This window comes from Schistosoma mansoni, chromosome 1 (genome assembly GCF_000237925.1).
Source record: "Schistosoma mansoni strain Puerto Rico chromosome 1, complete genome".
Taxonomy (NCBI): Eukaryota; Metazoa; Platyhelminthes; class Trematoda; order Strigeidida; family Schistosomatidae; genus Schistosoma; species Schistosoma mansoni.
Window position 1 is genome coordinate 21,254,480 of NC_031495.1, and position 24,225 is coordinate 21,278,704.

General features: G+C 30.2%; 2 protein-coding genes across 2 annotated transcripts in view; one reads left to right on the plus strand and one right to left on the minus strand.

The window, feature by feature from the left end:
• Positions 1–208: 208 nt before the first annotated feature.
• Positions 209–7,662, plus strand: Smp_174160 (hypothetical protein; the record flags this gene model as incomplete). The annotated part of the gene is made up of 2 exons (XM_018793623.1): positions 209–261; positions 7,494–7,662. 2 exons carry the CDS (start codon positions 209–211, stop codon positions 7,660–7,662), a joined length of 222 nt encoding a protein of 73 aa, XP_018648116.1.
• Positions 7,663–8,334: 672 nt separating this feature from the next.
• Positions 8,335–24,225, minus strand: part of Smp_174170 (putative homeobox protein meis) — a gene marked incomplete at both ends in the record, with an annotated part of 39,948 nt that continues 24,057 nt past the window's right edge. The window contains 3 exons of the mRNA XM_018793624.1: positions 8,335–8,355; positions 8,673–8,837; positions 19,804–20,388. Coding sequence (XP_018648117.1) covers positions 8,335–8,355; positions 8,673–8,837; positions 19,804–20,388 — 771 coding nt within the window. The remainder of the gene's footprint in view (positions 8,356–8,672; positions 8,838–19,803; positions 20,389–24,225) is intronic.

Consider the following 24,225-nt stretch of genomic DNA (forward strand, 5'->3'; position numbering starts at 1 on the left):
ACATGAAGTTATATATGAAAAGGTATGGGTTTTACTAATTTTGATTTTTGGGAATTCAATCGATAAATCTCTGTTGCTATATGCGTACTGTGTGCAAATAGCCTTGTAAGATTATGGAAATTTCAAGATAATGTACACAGGCCAAAAAATACCGGACAAGATTCAGTCCTGAATATTAACAATATAATCATTAAGATCTTCACTAATAATGAAATATATTCATGTGTTAATAAAAGAGATAATGCATAATTTAAATACAAGGTTAGTAGCTACATTTAATAGTTGCTGAAATTTAGCAATGTATTATTCTATTTATCAAATATATTAAAGTAGATGGATAGATTTAAACATCATGGTTAGTTATTTGTCATTTGAAAATTCCTGCTGACCTAAAGATAAAACTTTCTTTGTACAAATAATGAAAGAAAGTTTCAGTCACTGATATATGAGACAATAAGAATATATATATATATCCGTATTGAATGTATGGTCGCTTTCACTTTCTGGCCAAATCTCTTAACATAATTAATGCTTTATTATATTTAAGATTTAATTTTTGTGTAAATCGAAAAAAAACAATAGAGAAATTGTTTCACTAAGCCAAATTGAAGAGTCTATTTCTCCCCCTTCCCAAAATAAAAATAAAGACCTACGGACCCAATTAGGGTAATGAAGATTTATTTGAATTTACTAAAACAAAATGGAATTATCTACTTATTTAAATGACAATAGAAACTAAATGTTCAGGTGCATGTGTAATGAAAGCTTTTTCAATTACACAAACATGCCCAAATAGATTTCTCTCATCTATTCCATGTGTGTGTATATGTATATATACGTGTATGTATGTAGATAGGATTTATTCTTTTCTAGTTGTCTTTACTTTTTTTCCTTCCAAATTTAATTCTTATACTTCTTTCTTTTTTCAAGTTCCTTTCTACATTTCGTTTTTCATCTACAGGAAGTTTTGCATGACTAAAGAAAATGATCTATTGAAATATTTTATAATCTAATTAGTATAATGAAATATTCGGTTTGTTTTTTTGATAACGATTACAAACATAAACATACGTATACATATTGACTGGGGAACGGTTTCTTTTTTGTCCTTCTTGTCGAATATAAACGAAATGATATGTTATATATATATTTGTGAAGAAAACGGGAAATCAAAGTTTTCAGTAGAACAGATACACAAAATTAAACTATTTATAACACTATGTAAGCTAATTAAGATATTAAGTTATTACTAATGAAATGAACTGAGATGATAGTAATACAATAACTCATTAATAACGACAGTACTCTGTTATGAGTCAAACGAATCTGTAAAAATGAGAACATAATAGTTGAATGGTATAATACTTGTGGCTAAAATCTGAGTGTGTTGATTTGATTTCCTATGAAGTCATACATATGTAATGGTGAGAGAATTTACAATCTATTTAGGGCCCCTTGATTTTTAGTGATTCTTCTAGCATATTCAAAATCATGTTAGAAATTAAACTTGTTAACATGTTATTCACAACTTAAAACTATAGTGTTGTAGAGAGGACATTGAGCAAGAATAAAGACAGTTAATCAATAATGTCTTTGAAGCATTACTTATGTGTTGAATACCTATTTAGTAAAAAGTGATGAGAGTGAAGTGTCTGCTCACAGCACATTATTCAGCCAACAAAATTGTGGAATTGAATCAGTTAACATATAATCAGCATGCCAACTCGTCACTTACTCCAAGGTTTGATGTTGACTGTATAAATTGTAGAACACTAAAAGTTACAAGATCAAATACGAAAATAAAAGTATATACTTCCTGTTGATATTCCAAACCCATCACAAATCATTAATTGTCATTAGATATCATGCCTTGAAATAGATTACTGTGATATATATGTATATACAACGGGCACTGATGTTATCCGTAATCTTAAAAATTCTATAGTTTGTCTACATTGTTTCCTCCTATCTAATCAAGTGGTTCTTTGGGATCCCAATATCTTTTGATATTTTGAATATGTTTCTTATTTGTGATGCGAGCGAGTCAAACAAATTGAGCCACCGTAATACTATGTTAAATTCTATTTTGATCTATCTGATGAAATCAATAGGTAAGTCAGTGAAACTCCTAGGAACATTGAACGTCTATCTCATCATAGTTTCGAAATCTTTCAACAATATCCACTCAAAATCTCACAGGTTAGACTAGCCAAAATCTTTAGATCTTACAACAATTATTGTTTTTTTAGACTATTGAACTTAATAGCTCACAGTTACAACTTCAGTTAATCCACAGTATTAAAGTAACTATTATCCACCATTTTTTATGTTTCGAAGTTTTATTGTGTTACAAGTATCAAACTAGTTTTATAATGAAACCTTTAAATTTGTAGATTCTACCATCTAGTTATGAAATAGAAAAAAACTGTTTACTAAATGGTTGTCAATATTATGACCAAGTTGTTACAGTGACACTTACAGTCCTATCAATATATATACGCTTTTAAACTCATTCTGATCCTTTCTATCAGTTATAAATCTTTATCGATATTCGACTTCCAGCTAATGAACATTTATTTTTAAAAATGATCTAATTCATAATTGCGTTAGTGTTCATTGTAACAATGATTACTTGATCATAAATGGGCATTTTAAAATATAGATGTATGTATATGTGTGTACATGACTGTGTTTTATATCATTACATATATGATTGCTATAAAAAACAGAGAATATTTATTCAGATATTGAATATCATATTTAGGTGTTGTTTAAATCATTGCACCTAGTACAAAATAACTTGATCGATTTGTCTAATCAGCACGATTATTGGCAAGCAGTAAGAGCATATATATAACAGATACAAGCAAAAGAATATTTTCTCCCTTCTGTTTCACAGACTAAATAATTCCTGACGTTGTTTTCCTTTTTTTCGAAAACCATATTAAGATTTAAAGTGGAACATAATTACAAATACTAAGCAACTTTCAATTTGAAAAAAATAACATTTTCCAGTTGTTGTTTTTTAATATCTGTACGACTATACATTCATACACGAAAGTATAATTATGATTTCAATTTTGGAAAAAAAAATCAAATAACGAATGTACAATGAGGAAGACTTTCATTCTGTTGTCGTCAGTATTTTTTTCAAGCTTTACCCTTTAGTTATCCATTCACTGTCCCATTATATATATATATATATATATATATATATATATATATATAGTCTCTTTAGAAGCAAAAGTAGAGACTAGTCAAAGGATGAGCGGTTTGATAAGCGGAATGTCAGTATGTGTAGTGTTTGCTTTTCTCTTAGTCAACAATGTCAGCTAATATATATATCCTGTTAGTCACAAAATATATTAAAACAAAGAATAATAATAATAATCTGCTTAGTCTCCATTCTATAATTCATCCCTTTTCATGTTTAGTCAAAAATACAAATTTTCTTTTTATTCTATTTCTTTTAAACATATGCAAAACAAAACTGAAATAAACAAGAGATTTTGTAAAATTTATTATTTTATTTTATTTATTTATTTTTTAAAAATAAAATAAAACATCACTTGTCATTTCATTTTATCATTTTGTACTATGTTGCTTTTATTTATTGTGCACTTTTTCTATGGTGAAGGAATTATATCGAAGGAAATATACGAATGGTTGTTGGAAATGGGTATTACAGTTGCTCACTCACTTATTCTCTTCATTTTTAATACATTTGAATGAAAGTTAACTTAACTGACTCATATTTTTTTTGAGGGAAAAAATGTTTTTGTTAAATAGAATTTTGTACAAAAATATTTTGACATTTAATCGAAACTTTTTTTCAAAAAAAAACAAAAAAAATAGAAAAGTTTTAATCGAAAATACAAAAATGAGCTAATCTTTTTCTTTTTTTCTGGAAAAAAACTGTGATTTGTTTTGTTTTTTGTAAAATAATACAAAAATTAACTTTTAAAATTTATTTGTAAAAAAAACACGAAATATTCACAATCTATTCTTTGCTAAAGTGTATTTTTTATTTAATCAATATGATGTATATTTCTAAATAAGTCACTTAATATTCATTTAAGTTAGATGGTTTATTACCATTTTTAGAATCCTGTAAGCTTATCTTGTCATATTGACAACTCATCAACTGGATGTAGCTGGAATCCCAGTGTTGATGTTCATATTAGAGATCAGATTTAGTACTTTTAATTTCAAACGTCAAACATGTTATACAATAATTGACTACCACTTTTTAGATTAGAAGGGGTTTTGTATAGATTTCGGTATTTTCATAGTTGAAATTATGAGTCAATTGAAGCTAGACCACCATGGAAAACCTGGAAGCGCTGGACGGCCGTTTCGTCCTATTATGGGACTTCTTAACAGTGCGAATCCACACTTGAGTTCTAGTGAGAAGCAATGACCAGTGCAGTTCAACCAACTCTGTTGTAGAGATATCAACTCACTGAAGACAAGTGGTGAACGGTTGCTCAAAATCGTGAATTGGTTGAAGTCAAACATTAACACCGTTGGATGCCGGCTCAGTGGTCTATCGGTTAAGTGCTCTGACGCGAGACTGGTAGGTCGTGGGTTCGAATCTCGCGAGTGCGGGATCGTGGGTGCGCACTGCTGAGGAGTCCCATAATAGGACGAAACGGCCCGTCCAGTGCTTCCAGGTTTTCCATACTGTTTTTAGTTATGATTACCAGATGTCAATTGGTTAGATTTTTATTCAACTTAAATAATAATACATTATTAAATACACTGTCATTTCTATAATCAAAATCTTGGTTAATATAACTTGATAAATAACTACTTTATGATTTCAAACAGTAAATTTTATCGGTTTTAACTTTAATTGTCTTATAGAAGGAAAGTAATACTCCAGAAAGTGTTCAATATTAAATCCTCTTCACTGAAATGTTCAAATATCAAATATTGTACTTAATAAAATAACGACTAGTATTTTATAGTATGACGTATGTGCAGTTACAAAGTTTGAAAGTTTTTTGATACCAATTAAGATAGTCTGATTGATAAGTGGTAATGAGATTATCCGGTCTGGTGGTCTAGCTTCAATTGACTCACGCTTTCAACTATCAGATTTTAATTAAATATTACATTACAAATAATTGCTAATCCATTGTTTAGGATATTGTTTAAAATTAGTTATAAAAGTAACGCTAACTGTATATTACTACAAGGTAATCAAAACTATTTGGACAAAAACGATGTATTTCGCTTCATATGAGTGACTGGAAAGCATATATATATATATATATATATATATCCGATTTTCGTTTTACATACAAGTCAATCTTTCAATGATTATTGAGATACCTGGGTGAAAATCATTCAATCGTTCTCATTTTACAGGACAAAATGATCGATTAGTATGCCCGTAAAGTCTTAAAAGAACATTTTTCAATTTTTACACAAGTTTATTTATGTACAAATTAAGTCATTCACTCATTTCGACAAATTATGAAGGAGTTAATAGCACAAAACCTTTAGTTTATATTGAATTAAATTGTGAAAACTGCGTTAGTGTATTTCTGCTTTCCATACTATTCCAGGTAACCAGTTAAAGGGTCCCTAGTCAAAGTTAACCTGTAAGGTGTATGTATACTTAGTTTTTAATGACTTTCTTGTTGAAATTATTTCAGAATGGAAGTTGAATAGAAAGCATCCGAAACTTTTCAGAAAATCATTGTATCCGCTTATACTTATCTATTTAAAATGTACTCATTCACAAAAAGAAAGTTTTTCAACCATTTTGAGACAAAGTGAGATTTTATAGTTGTCACCCTTTTATCCGATACAGAATAATATTAAACTGATATTCAGACATCATTTATTTAGAAGAATTAATTCTTAATCTACAAATGAAGTTTAATGGTTGGTACACATTTTCATTTACAGATACATGTAAAGTAAAAAGAGATTGATTGAAGTTGAAGGAATGTTAAATCATTGAAAGTTGATTGGTAAAAGGTCCTAGTAATAGATTTCTTAGAAGTAAACACTCCTCAACAGAGCGAAGTTACTATTAATGCAATTACCAATAGTATTACTTACACCATTACTCACACTATAAATACCCATACTACTACTACTACTACGACTAATGCTGATATTAATACATAATCAAAGAAGGTTATCAATTACTCTACAAGTCTTTAGAAATCGATACAGTACATGCTTTATTTGTAACCAATCAATTAATATGACCTTTTTCCACTATATAGCCATTTACTTAATGTTTATCGTCTAAAACAGAAATATTTCACTAATTTGTCAAATCACAACAATATTAAAAACTGATCTCGTAACTGATAAGTGATTAAAGAGAACGGAACACTTTTTTACACTAACAAGTGAAATAATAAACCCTATTTCTTATGTAATAAAAATTAATTTTTTTTTCAATTTTTTTCAAAACGTCAACCATTTTTAAAAAAAAAGAAGTCTAAACCTTTAATTTTCAGACGGGGGTTTTGTGGAGAGCCTTTAATCGATCACAGAGAAGTGCTAGCCAAACCAATGACAATCCTGATGAGAGATCTAAACGCCAACGTCGGAATGCATAACACCGGATATAAAGAAATCCTGGGACCTCATGAACTGACTGACAGAAGTGAAAAAAATGCTGAGAGATTCGTACATCCATGTGCGCTCGCTCACGAGACTGATAGGTCACGGGTTCAAATCTCGTGGGGCGGGATCGTGGATTCGCACTGCTGAGGAGTCCCGCAAGAGGACGAAACGGCCATCCAGTGCTTCCAGGTTTTCCATGGTGGTCTAGCTTCAATTGACTCATGGTCTCAACTATATAAAAAACCTTTAATTGTTAATTGGTCTTAAATTTGACCAATCCAAATCTAAAATACAGAATTAAAATTTTAGACTATACTTAAATATTCATTGAATGTTTTCTTTATTTCTAAAGTTTTTTCTAAGAAATTTTAATTAAAGTAAATTATATTTGGATTCATCACTTTGAGAAAAATTTTTTTTCATTTAAATGAAATTTTAATTTCAATTTTATCAATAACATGAAAACAATTAACTTATTTCATAAACTTATAAAATTATAAGCAAAGATGGATAGTTGCTAGCAGTGGAATCCAGGATGCGCGTTCCGTCCTATTTCGAACTCGTCAGCTGGATATACTTGCATCTCAGAGTTGTGTTCACTCTGGAACTCAAACCCAGTACCTTTCGCTTGAAACGCCATCGCGTTATCCACTCAGCTAGGATTCCACTGTTAGCCACTATCCATCTTTGCTTATAATGCTTGTGAAATAAGGCTATATCGAGGCAATACGCACAGTATGCACATATGCTAATTAGAGACTGACCAGTTGCAGTCCTAAGTATCAATGGGAAAATTCAAACAAACAATAATAAGTTAATTTAACGTATAGAATTATTCAAAATAATTTTATAAATAAACACTGACCAGTTTCATCTATTCCTAATTCATTTGATTTAAGCCCAATTCTATCTGTTTGTATATCATCATTTAATGAACTATCACTGCGAATTGAACCATTCAAGGAAGATGATTTAGTATGTCGAATTCTTGATGTTGGTCTTGATGGTATACAATTAGTACGATATCCTGTATATTGTGAATTATGTAATAAAGATGAATGTGCATGATTTGATGGAAAATGTTGTGATTGATAAAGATTATGATATTGTAAGGATGATGTAGATGATGATGGTGATGTTGATGTTATTAAAATTGAAGAACTATTAGAAAGTATTGGATAATGAGAATGCAATCCATGTTGTAAATATGGTGTTGAGTTTGGACTATGCTCTAATTGATTAGTTTCATGTTGTAGATGAGTTTTTTCATGTGGACGTGACTGTACATCATCAGAAACATCGATATAAGGATCAATAAAATTAAGCGGTTGAATTGTAGAATTGATTGTTGATGATAAACAATTTGGCATAGATTGACTTGAATGTACTGAATTGGAATCATTACAGTCATCCTTACTTATTGCATCATTAAGTAACGAATGATAATGATTACGCAATTGGTCATACTGTCGATGCTGATGCTGCTGATGATGAGGATGTTGGTGATGAGAAGAAAAATGGTGATCTTGATTTTGACTATGATAAGGTAGCGTATTAGATGAATTCATTTTTGTCGAAGATGAAGAACAACTACCAACTATATCATTAGAATGTATATTGTTATTTGAATTTAAGAAAAAATTTGAATAAAATCCACAAGGATTCGAATAGTCATAGTTTCGATTTGTATGATTACTATTAATATTGTGATTATTTAGTGATTCTGTATAGTTTAAAGTGTCATTCATATTTGGTAACATACTATTCAAAGGAATATTATCTCGTATATATTGTGAGAAATATTGATTATAATAAGAATTTGTATATAATGATTGAGGAGAGTAATCAAATGGATTTGAATGGAAATTCATTGATTTATCCGAATCTTCATTAATTACAACACTATCATTGTCAATATCATTTGTATGAATTTTACTACTCATAGAAGTGGTTGTAGTAGAAGTAGTATTAGTATTGTTAGTAATAGTTGAACATGTATTATTTTCATCGTGAGAATTTATATTGTAAAAGTTAGACTGGTTCATATAAACTTGAGCTAAATTTGAATGAAAATTAACTTGTGAATCACAATAAGATTCTATTGAACTGCTTTCTCTTGAATCGGTTACAGTGGGAATTCCAGTTATAGTAACTGCTTCAGCAATTATGGAAGTTGGGATAACTGCAGTAGACGTGGCATTAGATAATCCACTTAGTCCCGTTTGGTTGCGACTCACAGATGACTGTATACGTAAAACAAAATTAATTGAACATTAATGTAATCAAAAATTGTAGAAAATAAAAATAAAAATCTCATTTCACTGAATAGATTATAGGAACGAAAATGTTGCTGTCATCTCGAAATAATATAAGCAACTGTTTATGATGATCGTAGTTTGAAATTCAATTGGACCATTAGACATTAACTTCTGTGACAACTATTTAACTTTTAAGTTGATGGATGGAAATCTTATAGTTTAGAATTCAAGGTTTTTGATTAGTTTCGTCAAATGAAATCGACAAACAACTATCTTTGAATTCAACCCAATATATTTACTAAGTCATGTTGTCAATGTAAAGTTTTCAAGTTTCCATTTATGGGTTTATTATTTTAAACATGAATTTGTAAAGATTTGACCAGTAGCAAGGAGATTTTGTCACGAACCTATATCTAACAGCATTGATGTAAAATTTAATTTCCTTTTAGCTGAAAAAGAATTCATTAATGTAGTAAATATCATGATGTGTTTATTAACACTACTTCCATATAAACCTTACAAATGAACTTATAAGACTAGCAAGTATGATATCTTTTGAAAGTTTTGTATGCCATCACAAACCAAATTCAGTTCGTAACATGCACTACAACAGTCTTTCCTGATTATTTAAAAGCTAATATACTCACCCAAAAGAGATCAAGTTACGTAGGAGCTTGGTTACGATAAAAATAGTTAGCAGACAACCTTACAAAGAAACTAGAAATAAGAATGATTTTAAAAACTGCAGGTAAACAAAACTTTCTGAAGATTTTTAAAAGATTCTTTATTTGATTATTGTAAAATATGTTTTCAAGTTCATATGGAAACACATATCGAAGAGTTACTTCAGAGAATTGAATAAAACTTCACACTTTATAGATTTCAATAAATACACTAACACTTCAAATAATGAACATATATTCATATGAGTTAGATAAAGTGAACAATATGAACGCTATAAATAAGATTTCCCAATTATTTCAACTGGATACTAACAAGTGACTGATTTCTACGTCCATAAATTTTTATAGAAAAGTTAACCTTGAATTCTAATATTCCATGGATTATTAATTAATATTTACTGTTGATTAACAAAAAAGGAAATCAATCAATTAAAAGTTTCATCATTATTCCAACATACATCTGTTCAAACATTTCTCATATATAAAAAAGAAAGCTTTAAAAATGATCGAAAAATTAAATTATTGAGATTTTGCTCATTTTTTACAATAAGGATTGTTATTTTTTCCAAAGTTTATTAATGAAAAGAGAATATACAAATTCCTAGAACATCTGCCTATATAACTTGCCCCAAAGGAGCAGTTGAATTGATAAATATAGAAATGTTTTCCACACATCCAATGATCACGCTGATGTTGAAAGATAAATTGCCTAGACGAGCCACTTTTTTCTGCATCTATCAATTGAACTGCTCCTGTGGGGCAAGTTATATACGCAGATGTTCTAGGAATTTGTATATTCGGGCTCGTGAGCATCTCCTAGTGTGGCTAAGCAAAGGTGTAGTCAAAACGGTTGGAAGAGAGAATAATTTTAAAAATTTTGCTCTTAAGAGCATATTCTTATATATATTTTTATATAAACACAAGTTTAACACCAGAAAACAGTCGACACATTCATTTTACATCATAAAACTTGACATTATTTATAATTTACATTCTTCGATAGAAGAAAATTTCAATTCCGTTGTTAAGGGAAGAGAATGGATGGGAATAATGTTTTGCCTCATTCAATTAAACTATTTCTACCATGTATAGTTCACCCCATTGTGTTTTAATTTACTTTGTTTCTTGCTATTATGATTATTAACATTATTACTATTAATAAAATATTTTTCTACTTGAATTTCCCTTTTACCTTCATTTTTGTTAATAACCTAGTCAAAAAAACTTCTCTTTAACCTCATATGTTTTAAAAGGGGGAAAAATTGATCGAAATTTCTTTTCTTTGCTCATTTTTTTTTAATTTTACAATCTATTTCTAGTCTCTCCTTATTACCTTTTTCTTTCTTATTTTAAAAATGTCCGCCCTCTAACAGAAAATGAGCAGAACAAATAACACAACCAAACAACAATTGACTATAATTCCCGCGATACGTCAATTGCACCTGATAAACTAAGTCATAATTTATTATTAAGTGTTGTTTATATATATATTCAGTGATGGTATAATAAATTGTATCATGATAACAAAAGAAATAAAGATGATGGGAAAAATAATGAACATTTCGAAAATTGGAATAAATAGAATATCTATGGTTGTACACCTTGAATTGTGTATAAGTTTACATTTTTTAAAAAAAAATGTGTATGTTAGTTTGTTAGTCTTTATATTTACTCACACATGAGTATCTATTTAGCATAGAATAGAAAGAAAGATAGAATCTCATTTCAAACCTTATCTTATGACAGATAATCATTTATTCATCTACTTAATATTACTTTAGTAGTATAATCTTCATTAAATCATCCTATTTTTTCACTTTAAAAAAATATATTTAATCGACTAATTTCGTTTGATAATTATTCTTTTATACCATTTAAACATTTCATTCTTCAACTCATATTAGTTTAGTACTTTAGAAATATACAGACAAAATGATACACTTAACAATAGGAATGATAATATTATGAATTGCGTGGATATGTGTATACATGGAAGTTTAACATTTCAAAGATGGTTAAGTTTGTGTGAAAAAAGAAAAGAACAAAGCTAAGAGTAAACAAATTCCTGGACAAAAGAAGAACAAATGGATGAACCGTAGTAAATTCGATAAAATTAGCATATTCATTAGAACTTAACGGGAATATTAAAAGATGAAAAAGCAGTGGGTTTTTTACAAAATTTGGTAGGTAGAGTATCTTTGATGTGCTACAAAGTTATCTAGTTAATTATTCCTAATTAAATTGACTTTTCTTCTCAAATGGGTAAAATAATCAAAAAGTGACTAAAACTAAAGTACATAAGTTAGCAAATCGTATGAATACAATCTTTAAAAACATGTTGCTAAGACATAAGTATTTAGCTTGAAAGTATAAAATCGTTACAAAGTTCAGCCTAAGTTCTACGCTTTACTTTAAACACTACAATGTACACAGCAGTAAAACGCGAGTGGTAGTGTTTTCAAACACAAAAGTTTGTTAGACCACTATTGAAAACCTAGAAGCACTGAATGAACGTTTCACCCTAGTATGGGTCTCCTTAGCAGTACACATCCACAATTCACAAGTAGAATCCGAACCCAGGACCCTCATTCCCGTGTTCGAACACCCACTCTATGGACTACTGAGCCAGCATCTGAAAGTGCGAGACCATCTTCCACTGTCTTCGGTGAGTAACTGACTCAAAATCGTCACAGTTTGACTCCACTGGTCTCAGCTTCTCACTAGAACACCACAACCCTATACTGATAATTATCATGTGCTAACTAGTGACTAGCTTCGAGAGGTAATTCCCGAAGTTTAAGTGAGAAGCCTTGACCAGTAGAGTTCAACCGTGCCGAATGTGAGGCAGTTACCCGCCGAAGACAATCGAAGATGGTCGCTCAGTATCGTGGATTGATTGGAGTTAGACATTAATACCGTTAGATGACGGCTCAGTGGTTTAAAGTTTAGACGTTAGCGCGAGACTGAAGGTACTGTGTTCTATTTCTGCTAGCTAAACCATGGGTGCACATCACTGAGGATTGATGTATAAGAAGAAACGGTCGTCCAGTGCTTCCACGTTTCCAATGGTGGTCTAACATTGGTCGATGCATGATATCAAGACAAATAGGAAATTCTCACTCAGAATTCTATGAGAACAAAAAGCACAAACTATCAGTGAATAAAATATGTCATCGCAAATGTCTTTAATATACATATGAGTATATGGATTTCTGAGTCTTATAGTCCATTTTAGTTCTTCTCCAATCAGTGTATGAGCATGTATGAAATAGCAGAAAGTCTAGTCATGACAGCATTAGGTAGAGCCTCAAGAACGATTCTGATTACCCTGTTATTGTCATTATTATGGGAACAAGTTATTCAATATACTCTTATTTTTAATGGTTTCATAAAAGCTATAACCCGGTTTGTATTAATCGAAAAAATTGTTATTATTCATAATTAACTGTCATTTATCTGATTAGCCATATTGAAACAAAGTATGTCAAATTATTTTACCTATTAATCGGTTAACATATTGGTAATTTATCATGTTTATTGATTACAAATTTTTTTTACAATTATATGATATTTGTGATCTGTCCAAAAATGCAGACTTGTCAATCACTTTTGTAACCAATCAGTAAAAACTTATTTTGATCTTTTTTGTTTGCAATCCTAACATTACTGATCTGGTTTTGAAATTTAACTGGAGAAAGAACTATGTAGTGATTCCAACCGACTTCAATCTAACAATATATTTATTTGCATTTCCTCTCCTGTCTCAACCAAATGATATATATATATATATATATATATATATATATATGACTATTTTAGTCATCAGACCTTTATTAGTGCTGTTCTCAGTAGTGATGGTCTTATTGAGAATGTAACTGAGGAAATTGAGGCCATAAAGAAAGCATTATCGATTCTAAATTTAATTATTCAGACATTCTACTTTCGTCAGTTTGTGACATAATCCGAGTCTGAATAAATGTTAGTAGTGAGTTAATGTTTTACACGCTTGACTTATTTTCTGAGTCTGAAAGGTAGCGCCTTTCATTAATAGTTCAACAAATCCATCTTGAAAGTAACTGTTTGTAGCTTTTATTGAACTGGTTTTTTTTCTGTGGGGAAGATATTCTTCTTGCAGGTTAAAGGTGACTTATGTCGTAGAATAATGACATCACTTGAAGAAGAACTGAAAATCAATTTGTGATGTATACAGCCTTCTGAAAAATTATATATGATAACTTGATAGTTTACCCCATCACATCAATAATAGTTTAAAGATTAACAGATACTGAATTGGAAATTCACCACTTCCGTAATGTGAATCCTTAAGTGATCACTTTTAATGAATCTGAAATTGAATAATTTTTACTTTATAAGTATGAATTCATCTATTTAAGATCAGTTGTTTATTAAAACTGAAAATTCTACAGTATTTACAAAGTCCTATATTGGTAATAAACATGTATTCACTAGTGACCAGCTCCAAGATGCGATCCATGGAGTTCTAGTAAGATGTGGAGTTCAACCATATCGGGTATAAGACAGCTATCCTCAGCAGGTTATGAAAGATGGTCACCCAATATTAATTGAACTCGAACATATTAACTATTAGATTCTGGCTCATCAGTCTATAAGTTGGACGTTTACACTTAAAACCGAAGGTACTCAGTTCGATTTTTCGTTGTTGAGCCGTAGATGAGCATTCCTGAAGAGTCTGATATCAGGATCAAACAGCTATCCAGTACTTCCTAGTTGTCGTAGTTAATCTAAGGTCAGTCTGTGATTAAAACTATGATAATCCATAATTTCATGACTAGTACGTCATTTTCTGTCCTGTTTCTTTTCATCATTACTAAATGATACGGAAAACCATATAGTGAAAAATAACAAGACGTTCAATACATCCCTTACCATTATTCTTAAATGACTTTTTGATATACATCTATATACTGACGAATTGATTTGGTAATTTAAATACATCATTTCTTCTTCGCTAATTCATTAATTACTAAGCATACCATGTACAAATTATAGATATAATTTAAATGAAGAAAAATAAACCAACAGAAATTTTGTAGGTAATTTCAAGTATTAAAAAATAAACACAGTGAAACGCTAGTGAACGAACAAAATTTTTTTCTTTTATTCCCAATTCATTCCAAATTTGGAAATAACGACCTCCACCTTCTCCTGTTATTTCTCAATCTCTTTTTTTCTCTCTTCTGTCCTCACTATCTCTAGGATTTATTTGTTGTTTCTTTCGAATTTTTTTAAATTTTTAACTATCTCAATAACTTGTGTGTTTCATCAAACCGCACAGAATGACATTGCTTGAAAATCTTCCCAGTTGTCATCTGATTTTGTGATGGTGGTGATGTTTTTTTCATTCAATTTTTCTCCTTAATTCTTCGTTGCCTTGTGTGTAGTTGTGTTTGTAGGTGTATGTATTTGCGAAAGTGTTTCTATATATGTATATATTATGAAGAGTAGAAGCAATTGAAAACAGTCATCCGAATCTGTCAAATTTCTAGAGAGAATTCGTTTAAACCCCGTGACATTATACATAAATTTTTTACGTTCAAATTTTACAAGCTGTTACTAGGCTAATTAAATAAGTCAGTTGCTGTGCCATATCATCGTCATTTTAATCATTATCATCATCATAGGTTTCAATATCAGGATAATTTAAAAATAGATTTATGTTTTGATGCTCACATGCCAAATGACCAATTCATCATTCATTACTTTGTAGACATGTCATTCTATCCATTTATAAGTTGTTTTATGCGTACAGTTATGTATGTGTTTGTCTATATATAGATAGAAACACACAAGTGGATAAACACGGAAGATACATTATACTTTTTATTTTCTCTTATTTTTCTGCAAAGGTTTTAGCTGTTCTTCAATTTATTTGGTTATTCCCTCTCCCCACTACTACTACTACTACTACCACATCACAAGAACTATTGACTAAATCACTAAAAGAGCAATTCATACTTGATTTTAGATTCTCAAACACATAGTAATATGATATATCACAATAACTAGTTGATTGGTTTTCTTTTCAAATTGACTGAGAATAATTGACTTGAAAGCTAAGAAAAATAAATCAGAGCCAACTAATTAACAAAGTAACGAGTGGTATTGATTAGCAGATTTAATTTTATGAAGTCTAAAACTTATGACTTCTTCTACATATATTTTGAAATTTTTCGCGTAGTACCAAGAATAGATTAGGCACTTAGACTATTTCAATATATATTAATTAAAAAGTATCTAGTAGCAACTAGTGTGGAATTTTCAATGAGAGTTAACCAGCTGATTTCCACCGAGATACAAAGACTATGGTCAGCACCCCAATGGCGAAGTTGAATTATAAGATCATATCTGTAATCAGCTTATTCGCTGATCTATCTTGTGAGTATGAGAAATTCGCATGTGCATATTCCTTAATAGTGGCTCAAACAGACTTTTCATCACTAAGGTACTATGAATATAAGAAATTATTGATCGATTAGGAATCAAAATTTCTGAAATAACCTCGGACTGACAAATACGACATTTAGGATTTAGAAATTAAATATTATCGGCGTACATAACTTACATTTAATGTAAAGTCACTTCGTCAGTTACTAAATAAAGCCTGTCTGAATATAATTCAGTCTCATCATTTATGTCACTGATATGCCATATACCGTCTGAGATGTAATCATATACCTAACTGTCTCTTGTATTATAGAGATGATTACCAATGGATCCGTTCAATATAATTCATTTAGCTACTTCCATACATCATGGTTCTCGTTACTTATTGTCGATTAACTAATCAACAGATAATTACATAATTAATTCAACCATAATATATTTTATATAATGAACCGATATCAGTTAGATAACTGTTGAAAACGAGGATGCATCATATGGTCACTTCTTCCTAGTATAGCATCCTTCAGTGATACGCATCAGAAACCCGTCTCGAAATCGAACCCAGGACCTTCAAGTTTGGTGACGAGCACCTAGACTTCAACGCTCAAGCGATATCCAATGGTCTGTGCACCTGACTTTAATTAATTTGCCCTATCGCACAACCAATACCACTGTTCACCGGCTGCCTCACAATCAACATGGTTGAAATCTATTGGTCACAAAAACTCCGGAAATCGCCTCTTGAAATTATTTACACTCCAATGCATATTAGTAATCCAAGTAGAAGGAAGACGTTTCATCAAAGAAAATATTCTTTTAGACTATGTCATTTTCTTGAGCTGTACAATCGTATTAAAATCTTATAAGTGTTAGTCCAAAAGAAAATAGTCTATAAATAGAATTTTATGACCCAAGAAAGTGATAGTATCCAAAAGAAAATTTTCTTCTCTGAAACTTCCTGAATTTTTTAATAACTTGATAATCTAAATATTTGAGAAAAAGATTTTTGATGAATAGACCAGTATAAAAGTGGAACATGACGCAAGAGCATAAAGAAGAAGAAAAGAGATACCGAACCTATAACAGAGATTTAATTGTGCTTTAATTTTAAAATTCTATGTCGTGTCTAATTTTAAATTCTAATCATACAAATAATCGGCAAACTAAAGATAAGGGGATTATCATTACGACCAATTTTGATACATCAAATCAATAAAAGATTATTTAATTAAGCAACTTCAAAGTGGCTTTAATTAGAAGTTGATCATACAATAACAATTATTTATTACACTTCGAGAATCGGAAAATCAGTATGTCTATACATTTAAACGAACTTATCTGACTGTAAAATATTAGATGTAAAATGAATAAGTGAAAAAATTAAAAACACTCACTAAGTTGTTACATGGTTTATTATTATATGCCACAAGTATTAGTATTACTTTAGAAGTACTTACGAATTTCATCATATCATAAGAAGATTAATGGAATGAACATAACAAGAACGATGTATCGCTGGAGAAATCGTAGAATAACAATGATAAAAACCTATTCATTGTATTTTAAATTTTTCGACGACTATCTAAATGACACTGAGGCCATGACAAAAGCTCTTCGAGGTGCACAGGACAAGCTGTGAACCACATGTGGAGAAATTCAAACACTTCGCTTCTACCCGAAGTTTATGCTGATGATGTCGTTCAGAAAGACGATGGAAGCTCCACAACCAAACCATCCAGCTCAGAGTACAAAACTCCATCAAAAACTGTTCTTTTATTTAATATATAAACTATTTAATTACATCCCTAAATCTATGCATTTTCAACCGATCAAATTCAGTTTATGTACAGTCCATACATATAATATTTTATAGCTAGTGACAAAGTAACATTTGATTAGATTATTACCCTCTTTTATTAAATAAATAAACAAAGTATAGATTTATATGAACAGTGTGTTGACACAATAATTATATTTAACTTATTCTAAAATTTCGATTCTTTTATTTTTGTTTATTTACATTGAAATAACTTTGTTGGAAGTCGATCATTGATCATTGGTCATATCTGTCAAATGTCATATCACATTCACATAAATGTACAACAGTAATATCTATGCATGCACACATACGTACATGTACCTAAATTTGCATACACGCAATTGTCACTTGAACTGTTATTGTTTACATATATATATAGTATCTTCTTATATCTATTCTTGTCATTTCTAGAAGAATTTGGGAAATTATTAATTAAACTTTCATTCCTTATAAACTATTCATGATATTTAGTTGATTTGAATATTATTGATATATATATACTTTTACCCTAGATAAGAATTACTCTTGTCATAGACACTATAAATAAACAAGAAATGTTTATATATTCATTCTATTTTCATACTTTATATGTTTTATTATAAATCATAAATAAAAAGAAATCATTAAAAATTAAAAATGAACGGTCAGTAATGAATGAATAATATAATATATAAGAGACTGACCAGTTACAGTCCAAAAACATCAATGGGAAAATTCAAATAAACAATACTAAGTGAATTTAAACTTCACCCCATTGCACAAGTAAGTGGCTATCAGAACTCAGTAGCTGAGTGGATAACGTGATGGCGTTTCAAGCGAATGGTACTGAGTTCGAGTCACAGAGTGAACATCAACTCTGAGATGCAGGTACATCTAGCTGACGAGCCCCAAATAGGACGAAACGCTCGTCAAACTGGATTCCACTGCTAGCCACTATCCATATTTGCTTATAAAGCTTATTTATTATCATAAATTAATCAGGTTTTTCTTTCTTTTTTTTTCTAATCAAAGTCACCAAATTGTAGCTTCACTTGTCACTATTTATTTATAAGAATTGATGATAATGGTAACTAGGTAATGTATTATTGTAAAGATGTAATTTTTTTTAAAATCTCCTTTCTGTAAAGTAAACTATGATTACTACTACTGCCAACAATATAAAAAATATTTTATCCTTTCAAGAGGCTTGTTTCTAGTTTTTATTTTATTTAACAAATCAATAACTTTGCTAATATTGTTTAAAATTTTTTACATAACAAGTTGTGACAAATTAAGTTCATAAATGTATTGTTACCTATTTAACTTGTATCATCAACGATAAACTGAATAATATTAGATTAATATTTTGAGAAACACTGGATAGTGAATTCTGATTTAAAGCTTGGTGGACTATAATATTTTTTTACTAAATACGTCAAGTGTTCTAAATCCAATTTTACAGAAGATTTTAGGCTTCCGTTTAATGATTGTTAGTAAAGTCAAAACGATAGGATTGTCTAATGTTTAGTGATTTCAGTAGTTGAATTCATGAGTCGATCTAAGCTAGACCACCATTGAAAACCTGAGAGCACTGGATGGTCGTTTCATACTAGTACGGGACTCCTCAGCAGTGAGCATTTACTATTGCACATGCGGGACTCGAACCCAGGACCTTCGGTCTCACGCGCGAACCCTTAACTTTTAGACTTCTGATCCGGCATCCAACGGTTTTAATGTCTAACTTGAATCAATCTATGATCTTGAGCAACCACTTATCCATTGTCTAGGGTAGATACCTGTCTCCATACGACAAAGATTGGAACCTACTGGTCACGGCTTCTCACTAGAACTCCAGGAAATCCATTTTGAAATCAGTCACTAGTGAGCACATGATTATTATTATAAGAACAGAGGTTTTTGTAGGTTACTATAATCCCCACAAGCCCCCATTCTAATAATGATTGGTGATCTTTAAATTAATCCAGTTTGTGAATAAATTTACATCAATTCTATGAATCAGTAAATTTCTTCACGAAAAACTTACCACTTGTGCATTAGGTGAAGTTGAACCCATTGATGATGTAGATGATGATGACATGGATCCATTTAAACCAAAGTTTAATTTTGACGAATCTGCATTGATACTAATATTTTTAGAATTAATAATTTGATTGTGCTCAAATTCATTTGAGAGAATAGTTTTAAAATTTTCTACAGTTGATACACTATTATTATTGTTATTAGTACGAATAAATGATTGCATAATATTTGATGAATCAGAATTAAATAAACAAGAATCTTGTAGATAAGGAATTGAATTTGGCGTAAGCGACGCAGATGATGATGACTGAAGAGGATGATTTGAAGGTAATAATGATCCATTTTGTATAGAGCCATTATTATTATTATTATTATTAAGCAAAGTAGAATTGTTCTGTTGACTATTTATTAATGATTCATTTTGGTCAGTAAATAAATTTGGTGTAGATGAACGATTTAAAAATGGACTTGTTGCTGAACCTGTAGAATCAGCAGCAGATTCTCGATCTTCACAGACTAAATCCAATGGCATTTTACCTTTTAAACATGTAATGTAACGTGAACAAAAACTATCGCATAATTCATGAACCTAGTTTTAAAAAATAAAGAATGAAAAAAAATGAAAGGAATTATTGAGAAACAATTGTATTCAGTAATAAAACTACGAATCCATCCAGTTTTATCATTATTTATTACCAGATAGGTCAAGAGTTTTGATTGTCAGTCGAATTTTGCGTACAAATCATGTGGGAAGTTGGATTTCCTTAACTAATAGCTATTTTAGACATTATAGACTGTGATCAATCTATTGTCCATTTGTCTTATGCTTCTTCACTTAGACTCAGATAAAAACTATGTGCCTGAATAATAAGTGTTTTGAATTGTAAACAATTATTTTTTCCTTACTTCACATTACTTTTGGAACTAAGATATGATGAATAAAATAACCTTAAAAGTTGGATAGTAGTTGAGTTCCCTAATTTGGTTGACCAGCAAAGTGTAAATAAGTACATTTAACCATTCTCATATTATTCTCTACGAATCGTTCCTGTCATAATCCCGTGTCTGGTTTCTTATTGATATATTACATAAAATATAAGTACTTTTCATTTGTTTTTGTCTGGGTATTACAATTCATTTATTTCTACAATCAATGATCCTTGTGATCAAATAATCATTGTAATAAAACAATCATTATCCTTTGTAAAGTATTTAGGCTTGTAAATGTGTAAATTAAAGAAATCGATAGAGTGACACGGTTTACATTATTACGTTTTATGTTGAAGTATTAATGCTAGTTTATCGACTTCAATAGCCTTGTATGACCAATACATTCTAGTGTTTATTGATTTGTTTTACTTATGGGTTGTATGATTAGGTATAAGTATTTTATAACGAACAAATGCTCCAATGTTACACAACTCTTACACTAACATTATATGTTTCGGTATCTGTTCCCTACTAGAGTTTCATTCGATATTTTTACCTATCCCTTTATTTCATTATTTATACAAATATTCAAGACACAATTAAAAAAACGCCTAGTAGACAATTATTTGTGTAAGACTAGACAAAAATAAAATAAATAAACTTCATTTAGATAAGACATTTGATCATTTTGTCTTTCCTTCATATAATAAACATACCCAATAAAAAACAGCCGCTTAGCCTTCTTACCTTCTCATGATAAACTTATCTGAAAGTGCATCGTATTTTGTTATTAAACAGACAAGTCACATAAGTATGCTTACTCTAAGATGTTGTTTACCTGTAAAGAAGAATCTTCCCGAATAGACATTTAGCTGAATTCTTGATACATCACGTAAAATAGTCATCTACAGTGGGATCCCAAACGATGACACAATATTAGCATCGACTTATAAAAAAAGATTGCTTTTTAATGCTAATTAATCTGTACAATAGCATCAATGACGACAAACATTTGGGGAGCAAATATTAAGAAAACGATTTTTATTCGGCTTAAAAGGTGTTTGTTTTAAATGTTTGATTACATAATTATAAAACGAGAGAAGGAAAAGTGTAAAGGTCAAAAATATCAACGTTTGTTGTTAAAAATAATGATACAACGATCCATTTTGTAAATTCGTCGATGTTAAATCACAAAAAAGAGAACATAATTCAAAAGTTATTATGTATATTACCTACTTAACGGGTAATTGTAAACAACACGAACTGAGAATGGTGCTTTATGGTCTGTATAAACAGGTTAATTAGATGAATTCAACTAACAGTCTTAGTAATGTAATCCCTGACATGACTACATCATCACGTGGAGGAAGTTGAGTTTTCTTGCCTCTGTAGACAAATAGGAGTCTCTTCAATTTTTAATATCATTTAAACAGACTAAACATAGTAATAAAATATCTCTCATTCAGAAAAAAATTATCCTGGAAATGTTTAATTTTATTTCTGACGAAGTTCCACCAAAAAGTGATGAATATTTATGATAAGAATAAGTCATTTATTCAATTACCTCATCTTATGGAGCATATTAGTTAGAAAGTCTATAAAAGTGTTATTAAACTTTCGAATAATATGTTCTAGTCAGTACAGCTCTATTATTTGGATGGTAGTAAGTTAACAAATCATTTTTCAATTTGTCAAATAAAAAGTATATTTATAGGTTCTAGGTTCGAATCCCACGCGCGGAACTGGGGAATTACTCTAGACAATATCATATATGTGATTGAACACAAAAGCTTTTGTTGATCTTCGTTATCTAAGGTTATCTGGAAAGTAGTATATACTGTATGCTTTTGTTCAGAATAATATGACTTTCTTTAGACATATAAAAGTATGATTAATGTTGAACTTTTAATGTTTCTTTCCTCCCTGTAAGATGGAAAATCCAGCTTATTCTAAAAAATGTAAAATTGTCTCGTAAAACTACAAATACAAAAGATACCAGGTTTTCACTTTATGGCTGATCCTAGGCCAAAGTTATTCATTATGTTTTCATGTTTACTAAATGTCGTATCAAACACTAGGTCAATTTTCCGTTCGTTTAGTGGGTAATGTTGAACAGTGAGGTGTGATTTTTTATGTTGATCCCTTACTCTGTTATATATATGTTTTCCTTACGGTTTGTCTGACTGTTACACTGAACATGTTCATAATAAACAGTTTAAGATAACTTAAACCCTACCTACACGATCAGATACAAAAAGGATATGCACAGTAATGTTAACATTTCATAATCGAATTCAGAAAAGAAACAATGAATCTGTTTAAAAAAATCTATGGTTGTTATTTGTTGACATTTTAAGCAGACTTCGTGAGTCAGTTATGCCAATACTTTTACGACAATCGGTAATTACATTCAAACACACATAACTATACACTGTTAGCTCATATTACATATTATTCTGGAAAATTACTGTAACAACATCAAGATACTTAGCCACTGAAACAACTTTAGGTAGAATTGAATGGTAGATCGCATTGAAATCTAGAACATGAGTTTCATTCTATTTAGGAATCATCAGTTGGATGTACCTCCTCTCCAGAGTAGACGTTTACTCAAGGATTCGAACCCATTACCATTTACTTCAAAGGCGATCACGTTAACTGCTTAGCTATCAATTCCAGATAGCAATGGACTCGTGCTATGGGTTGAAGATTAATTCGTTTGTATTGGTTGTTTAAATCTTCCTTATGATGTCCCAGAGTGAACATTAATTCTAGGACGCAAGTATACCTAGCCGATGTTTCGCAAACAGAGTGAAAGGCTCTTCGTGGATTCCATTGTTACCTACCATATATCTCTACTTATAATATTTGCGACTTAATGGTAATATCAGGGCAATCCACATAAGATGTACATACACTAAAAGGGACTGATCAATTGCAAACCTAAACAATAATGGGAAAACTCAAACAATCGAAACAAATCAATAAAATAACTACTGAAAATTTGAAAATTCAGATCGCTTTATTTCGACAACCTCAAACTGGTCTACATAATATGAACGTATTCAGAATTAACATATATAAATATCGTGGTTTATCATGAGTACAATCAAAAACACCAATTAACCTTAGTAGTACTGAAACTTCTGATTCTGTTAAAATTATATGTAGACTAATTTATCTTTTGTCAATTCATTTCTTACTACTAATTTCCATTCCTTTTTCTCCCTCTCTTTGTTTTGCGTGTGATTTCATTTTGTTGATTTCTCTTGTCAGATAGTTAATTACTATACATATCATATACACGTGTATTGTCATGCTGTGCTTTTATTTTATCATCTTTAGTTCTACACAAAAAGTTGGGGAAAAACAACATCCATATTTCTCTTTTTTTTAAATTAACATTTATCATCATTTATCCCTTCGCTAATTCATTCAGTTGTCTATCTCTCTTACACACTCACTCTTTACCTATCTATCCATCTAATATTATACA